This window comes from Nymphaea colorata, chromosome 2, assembly GCF_008831285.2.
Source record: "Nymphaea colorata isolate Beijing-Zhang1983 chromosome 2, ASM883128v2, whole genome shotgun sequence".
Classification (NCBI taxonomy): Eukaryota; Viridiplantae; Streptophyta; class Magnoliopsida; order Nymphaeales; family Nymphaeaceae; genus Nymphaea; species Nymphaea colorata.
In genome coordinates this window covers 5287397-5295824 of record NC_045139.1, presented here as the reverse complement: position 1 = coordinate 5295824, position 8428 = coordinate 5287397, and the positions used below count along the sequence as shown (strand labels likewise).

At 39.3% G+C, this 8428-nt stretch overlaps 1 protein-coding gene across 5 annotated transcripts in view; it reads left to right on the top strand.

The window, feature by feature from the left end:
* Window positions 1-4854: 4854 nt before the first annotated feature.
* LOC116248637 (uncharacterized) overlaps window positions 4855-8428 on the top strand; it is a 32520-nt gene continuing 28946 nt past the window's right edge. For 2 of the 5 annotated variants that reach the window (XM_050075833.1, XM_050075832.1), the window contains exons 1-3: window positions 5188-5925; window positions 8070-8153; window positions 8262-8353. In XM_050075833.1, the coding sequence (XP_049931790.1) occupies window positions 5879-5925; window positions 8070-8153; window positions 8262-8353 (223 nt within the window). In that variant the 5' untranslated portion in view covers window positions 5188-5878. The other 3 variants (XM_050075834.1, XM_031621542.2, XR_007572401.1) reach the window with 2 other exon arrangements.

The following is an 8428-nucleotide window of genomic DNA, read 5'->3' as shown; positions in this document are numbered from 1 at the left end:
TATATATATATATATATATATATATATATAGAGAGAGAGAGAGAGAGTGAGTTTACTAGGACTGGCAAACCCACCCACTCTCTCTTTGTCTCTCTTTATCTCATCTCATCACCCTCCGGCCCCTCCCATGCGATCCCACCTTCTCTTCCTCTTCCTCTGTGAGAGCATTATTGAACACACATGCATACACATGCACACACACATGAGAACTCAAAGCCAGGCCACGTTGACTCAAGAAACAGTTCAGGCAATTATACTCATACTTCGAGGCACACAAAATTTGTAAAAAGACAAAAAAAAAAAGAGATAGTACGTACCAGGCGCAATATATCCGGTGGTTCCGAGAGTGGCTGTAAGAGTAGAAGAATTCTGGCCAACTAGAATCTTTGCAATGCCAAAATCACTGACGTATGCTGTCATGTTCTCATCTAAAAGCACATTACTTGGCTTCATATCACAATGAACTATAGTCTCCGAGTAATTATGGTGAAGATATTCTAGAGCACAAGCCACGTCAATCATGATATCCAATCTCTGAAAGAGATTCAAGTGATGGCCACCCGAATGCAGACAGACTTCTAGGCTCCCAAGGGGCATGTATTGGAGAACTAAAGCCTTGAAATCTCTACTAAAGCAAGACGTAATGACTTTAACGAGGTTTCGGTGCCTGATTTGGCGCATGATAGTGCACTCGATGTCAAAAGTTTTAGATGCTCCCTCAAATAACAAATTAAAGACCTTAACTGCCACTGTCGTTCCATCTGCTAGAGTTCCTTTGTACACTGAACCAAAGCTTCCATTCCCAAGAAAATTTGAGTCACTGAAGTTGTTCGTTGCATGCAATAGCTCTCTGTGAGAAATCACTGGAAGTGTAATTCCTCGTAATCTTTCAATGTCATCAGGACGTTTCAACAACCCTGTCTTTCTATAGCATGAGATACCAATGAGTGTGCAAACAATGACCAAAAGTGCTGAGCCTCCAAATGAGCAAGCGCCAATGACTCTAGCCACATTGCTCTTACTTTGCCTCTCTGTTTTTTCTAAGCACAATGGGACATGGAATTTGAGAGCTCCACATAGTGCATAGTTCCCTAAGAACGACTCGGCTGAAAGGTTTGCAAACTTTCCACCACTTGGAATCTCTCCTTCCAATAAATTGAAGGACAAGTCCAAGACCTGGATGTGTTGAAGTTTCTCCAATGTTTTTGGTATCTCACCCGAAAGCTCATTGTGGGAAAGGTAAATAGCTTCAATGTTTACCATGTGATCAAGTTGTTGAGGAATGTGACCATCAAATGTGTTCCAAGAGAGATTCAAATGTTCTAGCATTTGGAGCTTTGATAATGAAGCAGGCAACTCTCCACTCAGCTTGTTTGCAGAGATATTCATGTTGATCATCATGGCAAAATTCCCGAGACTCAAAGGCAGGTAACCAGTGAAGGAGTTGTCCTGCAAGTATAGCTCCTCCAAGTCCTTCAACTCAAAAAGACCAGGCGGAAGTGTTGATGACAAATTGTTTGAGCTTAGATCCAGCCTTTGCAAACTAGTGAGATTGTTTATAGAGCTTGAAATTGACCCAATTAGCATGTTGTGTTGAATATTAAAGGCATACATGCGGACCAACTGGTAGATTGATAGTGGGATTGGGCCATTTAATGCATTGTTATCAAGAGCCAACAGCTGTAAACTATGCATCTGTCCTATATTTGGTGGAATGAGCCCTTTTATTTTGTTGGAATTCAAATACAAGGCAATTAAGTTGGTCAAGTTGGCTAAGGCCAATGGGATAGTACCTTCAATCAGGTTAGAGGAAAGGTAAAGTTTCAACAAAGTGGTTGTCAGGTTTCCAACAGAGGCCGGAAGAATGCCATTCAGAAGATTATGTGATAGTTCAACTTCCTCTAGCAGTCGACAGTTGGTGAAGGATGTGAGAATGGAGGGCTCGTGGCTACCAGGGACATTGGTCAACATATTTGCCCAGAGGTAAAGGTTTTTGAGTTGTGACAGACTACCTAATTCTAATGGTATCGGACCACTAAATTTATTGCTTTCTGCAGCAAGAACTTGAAGTCTTGTAGCATTAGAAAGAGAAGCCGGGAGAGGGCCATCAAAATTGTTTGTACCCATATAGAGTTGTTGGAGATTGGGCAGGAAGCGGCCAGCATCTTTTGGGAGATGCCCTGTTAGTTGATTGGTCATGAAACTCAAAGCCTGAAGAGCAGATAGGTTAAACAAGCACTCAGACAGTATACCAGTGAGATTGTTCATTTGCACGCTAAAGAACATCAAGTGGCTTAGGCTTCCCAACTCAGGAGGAATATTCCCCTGTATCTGATTTTTGCCGATACTAAACGACTCCAGTTTGGTGAGATTGGCCAAAGCAACTGGAATGGTGCCGGTGAGACTATTACCACCAATGTTTAAATGGTTGAGTTCTGACAAACTGCCTAGAAACTTTGGGATGCTTCCATAGAATTGGTTATCTCGTGCTGATAGTTTTCGAAGACCTCGACAATGGCTTAGTGTTTGTGGGATCAACCCCTCAAAATTGTTTTTTCTTATAGAAAGATTTTCTAACTGAGGGAGGCGACTAAAATCAATGGGAAGATGACCATGGAAACTGTCATTTGTAAGATCAAGAACCTGTAAGAATGAGAGATTGCTAATGTATGGGGAGAGAGTACCTTCAAGAGCCTTTTCGGAGAGGTTCAAAGCAACTACCCTTTGTGAACCACGACTGCAAGAAACTCCATTCCAGTCGCAGAAAGAGATGTTGCAATTCCAATTTGATAACACATTATAAGGGTCTTTAGTGACAAGGGATTTGAAAGACAGCAATGCTAATTGATCAGTCACGTTGCTCAGAGAAACAAGGGCTGAGGGCACCTCCCTTTGGCCGAGAACTACAATCAAGGTGAAGGAAGAGAAACACAAAAGAAAGACGAGCGGCTGAGACCAACCAGTGGTAGCCATGCCTGTCCAATTTTCTATGCAAAAGATGCATGAACAAGAATCAAGGTCATTAATTTATGTATAGATTCCCTTCCAGAATTTTTTGTCATTTTCTTTTTCAAGTTTTAGAAGTCTAAGATCTACAACTTTGGAACACATTACTTCACATTTCCAAATCATGCGGCAGCACTGATCGTTACATCAACCAGAAATTTTCTTCTTAGCCCTTCAGTCTCATTTCCCTTTACTACTTCTCAACCCTATTAAATCACAAATCAAATTTGCAGACACAGTTTCCACTTTTTAAATGGCGAGGTTTTTCTATCATATAATACAGTTAGTGTGAGAAAGAGGAAAAATATGGTAAATTAAAAAAAAAAATAAGAGAAATATACCAAGGAATCGTCCACTCGTAGCTGATCTTTACAATATCCCAATCAGACTATGATGGGTAGCTTCCTTGAACGTCTATTGGTTCCAAACAGGATAGGAAATGGTCGATGTACATGGATTCTACATACTACTAGCATTTAATCGAGGTGCCTAGGAATGTTATCACCATGAACAACTATCAATTGAGGTCCTTTTATAGATTCTCTTCCAGAAAAATTCGGCTGTTTTTGTTTAATTAAAATTGTTGGAAGAGTCAAGTCTACTGCTCTCAAAAAGAAAGCAGTATTTTTGTTATTTCCACACTCAGCACCTTTGGCAAGGGCTGCAGATCACATCAATGGACTTTTCCTATTCGTAGCTCTTCTTATTTCCACATCGAGTGCCTTACTTGGCACGGAAGATTACATCAACAAGTCTCTTTCTTAGCAGCCGTCACTGTAACAACATATACATTTCCAATATCTTGTTCTCTTTTTGCCACATTTTGACTCCATTTTTTTTTAACCGGCCTGATTTAAGTTGGGTACTGTGGACAAGTTTTCTACTCTTAATTAATTTTTAACCGGCCTGAATTTTTATTTTTTATTGCATATAAATCACATAGGCCATTTTGTTATTAGAAATTTTTTACACAGGCCAATTTTTTTTTTTATTGCCAACAGGTAAGTTTACATTTCTCAAAATCTGGGAGGCTCATGGCCCTGTCAGCCCAGTGCTGGCTTTGCCCTGCACTCCCAATGAGGCCTTTTGTTTTTGTTTATGCTCGATCACTAAATTCATACAATGTGAGGGGTAACTTTTTTTTTTTACTAATTTTCAAGGGCATTTTTGGTTAAATCAGATATCTCCCAAACGGTTCTAAAAAATCAGATATCACCCAAGTCGGATTCAGATTCAGATATACATAAATATCTGATCAGATTCAAATTCAGATTTACGTCAAATTTAGTTTTAAAAAACAGTCCGACATTCAATGCTCCTACATTTTTTAAATTGTTTGGATTGGGTCTGAAATTCTGTTTCAGATACAGACTTATATAAAAATCAGATTCAGACTGCATTTAGATTTTGAAGTCTGATTTGGGATGATTTCAGATACGACGACTGATTAGGCTTAAAATGGATCAGTCGTCCGAACAGACACAGTAAAGACAGAGAATGAGAAAATCAACCATTCTCAAACCATTGAGGCAAAGTTAGATTAAAAAACTGGATCGAAAGAAACCCCATCTATCCCATCTATTCGTTTGGGCATTTACTATTATTTATTTATTTATTATTTATTTATTTTATTTATTCATTTTTACCAACTTATAACTAATATTTATTTAATATGCAAAGCTTGGCCACTTTTATCTCCGGATCAAACGGTAAAAAGGAGAGGCCCACGAGAATGTTTGCAACGGCCCGGGCGTTGCGGGTTTCATTTATGATTTAACACGTCGATGAATGTAGACATTGTTAAATTTGAACCACCAAAGCACGTGGAGGCGGTAAGTTCGGCAAGGCACGACTGGAGAGCCGTTGGAAGTCAAATGTGCGCCGACCTGCGGTTTCTCTCTCTCTCTCCACCCCCTCCACCCAGCGTGCGCATAAGGAATGTCATTTGGGAATGACAGAGTATGTGCAGAGGCTAATGGTGGCCGCCAGTTTCATCCGGTAGCAAGGATCGGAAGGAGTGGGACAATAATCTCGCGGACATAGGGGCGTCGGGTGTCTCCACCGTCTCATGGCTCATATGCAGATACCAGCAGGGTTTCAACGCCATCGATGCTTTTATTACTTTCTTCATCATTTTGGTGGGCTGCAATCTTAGCGATTTGCAGGAGACAAGGTCGGTCATCTCTTGCTCTCTCATCCATATGGCAGTGTTGCGTTCTTTGTAGATATTTTGTTATATTATTCATAATCTCATGGGAGAATTGAGGGATCTTGAGTCAGATTCCTTTCTTGGTATTTCTGGATGTATTTTATGGGAGATATACCAGCACAGCGTCAATGCCTATCCTCGATTCTCTTTTACTTGGTTCATCTTGCTCGTGGGTCGACTACAATAAAAGATAGCTTCTGCCACGATCATTCCCATGGAAAGGTCTGTGGTGGATAAAATGGTAAAAGTTGTTCCTCTTCTAGCTGAATACTTGTGTAAGATAATAAGAGGAGGCAAATATTTTCAAAGGAGAGAGAGAGGGATCGGCGTCTGTGATGCAGTGAATGTGCCTCGCCTTTCTGTTGCTTCCCTCCTTCTGCAGCATTCCAACATGACGAGGTTCTTGAATATGAGAAGGAGTACAAGAGAGCCAGGATTGTTTTCCTCCACCTGATTCCCTCATCTATCGATGAAGCAGAGAGCAAACAGAGGCACCTCCCCTGCCCACTCTAACGCGATCTTATCCTAGACCACTAGATCGGAAGGAATGTCGCTTTCTCACTTGTAAAGTTCTTCTCATCCAGCCTTAAGAATGCCGGTGGATTTATTGGGGAAAACATTAAGGAATGGTTAAAGAGAGAGAGTTCCTCCACTTGACGATTTATGTTGGATATGGAGAAGCAGAAAAAGGGTCAATGTTGCCGATGGAGGTGCAAGGACTCTCTCTCTCTCTCTCTCTTGTTCAGAAAACCCTAGCTTCCTTCATTGCTGTGGTTTTGGACTTTAAGCCAAGGAATGCGATAGATCTCTTTTGTGTTTTGTGTTTTTTTTTTCCCCATTGCATCTCTTAAGCCTTGCTGTTCGTTGGTTCATGAGATTGTTCATACCTACTGACTTTGTTAGATATTTCGTGCATGAGTATAAGTCTGTTGCTGCATTGGTGCAATTTTTAACTCACCAAAGCAAGAAGCTTCCTACTGAAATAATAGACTTATGATTAAGTACGTGGAGTGAAGCCTGAACTGAAGTAACTTGGGAAGAACACCAGAACATCAATAGATTCAATGGGCTCAATAATCAGTTTCAGCTTGAGCATGAGATGAAAGCCGCCTCAGTGTCACCTTTTTTTTTTTTTCCTTTTCCTTCATGACTTTGTACTTTCTGTTTGCTGTTTGATTTTGGTCTTCATGTTTTTTTGGAAATTAGAGAACATGATATCCATGCTGTCCTGCATATGTTCTTTTCTGAAGCTCCTGATGTTGTTAGTGGTAGTGGACACGAATCATGTTGAGCACGAAAGTGTATGCATTTAGGATAGAGAAATTGTATTTGAACTTTTTCAAGGGAAATTCGCATAGTGATCAGATGGCACACAAAATCTTCTTACCCTGCACATAAAGAATGATTGCATCAATATCAATTTGCAAATACAAATGTGACAGATATATACAAAGGTCATACAATCAAGTGTACAATTTGTTTTTAACAGCTAAAAGCCTGAAATGCAGTTGTCACACTTTCATATCAACCACAAATTCTGTCTATCGAGAAAAGATGAAGAACTGGAAGGACAAAAATTGATAAACAAAAGTTCACAGGCATATATAGTTGTTAGCATTCCCTGTGGCCCATCTGCTTTGGCTGTCAAGGAAGCAGCAGGGGGACTTGCTTGTCATGCAGCTTATTAGTTCAGTTTTTCATCATTAGACAAGCTAGAAATGAAGGGATGATTATGTCACCAAAAGATGGGTGACCATTTCATATCTGCTTGTTATAGGCCATGAAATGAAATACAGTGGTAGACACATTACTGATGTAGAATAGGTAATGGTCTAAAGTATTTAGGCTGTGGGGAAGCAAGGTGAAGTTTTTTAACCTGATTGCACTTTACAGCCTCTCACAGTGCTCTGCTCTATGAGTTTCTTTAGAGAGTCTGCTGCTAAACGTTTGCTAGTGTTAAAAATCATATGATTTTGACTAGTTACATAAACTAAAATATAGATCATATAGCTTATTTAAGCAATGATGAGGCTCCTCTATTTTCTTCTTGCTTTATCTGTTACATTTCTGCTGATATGATAATGTTAGTACATTAACTCGCAAATCAGGAGCATGGTTGATTTTATGCCTTTAGTTATATTAAAGGGAATGGATATTAGAGACTTTGCTTTGTGCATCAGTTGACTGTATCTAATTTTTGAAGTCTTGAAAAGAAAATATGAAAAGTAATTGTTAGTCCTTGAAATAAGGCTCAACCAGAAGCTCCATGAGGACCAAGAAAGGCTCATCGCTGCATTTTTGTGTTGCTCAAGTGTCTAGTTAAGGTGCCATATATCATGGCCCAAAAAAGAAATATACCATTTTTGCCACTAGCCATGGTTGTACATCCCTAAATCTTAAGAACGAATATTCCTTGGAGATTTTTCAGAATTCCAAAAATATGCTGCTATATTAGAAAACAAGATGCAAGTCAAGCAGATTTTTTTTTGTGTTTACATAATAAAAGATGCTTTCTATACTCCATTGTTTTAGAGTCCACAAAATTTGATCTTAGATCACTTATATTTCAAAATCCAAAGATCAGACCCTCCCTCAGCTGGTCGTTGCAAGCCCATTTGACAATGGAAAATGCTGAAGTGAGGATCCAGTGTTTAAATAGTATTATCAATGCAGGCAGTCATGTACATATTATGATTGTATGCAGTCATGATGATATACATTCATAACTAAACCAAAATTTGAGTATGTTATCCTACTGGGATGTAATAAAAATCTGGCATTTATATATATAATGTATGCTAATTGTGACCAAGTCTTTTATGACATATCTTGTTTATTGGTGTGATCTACACAGAGGAGTGGTGCTTCGTACTTTGCAAGGAACATTGGCACTTTCAAGTTTCAAGAGATATGACATTAGAAATTTGCCAAGCATCAGGTATGGTTCACTTTTCAGAAAACACAGCTATCATTCAAAGAGGTGATTAATTATATGTGAAGGAGAAAAGGACATTAAAGTAATGCAATTGGATTCAATATCTAAAAGGGCAGCAGCTTTGGTAATGAAGGCAGTATGGTTCTATATCCATGAATCATTTCCAAGCTCGTGCAACAATCCTTTGGTCGTTAAAGCTATAGGCATGTGGATCTTGATACTAGTTTAATCTTCTAGTTGATTTTCTCTGGATGGTATTGATGCTTTTTCTTTTCTTT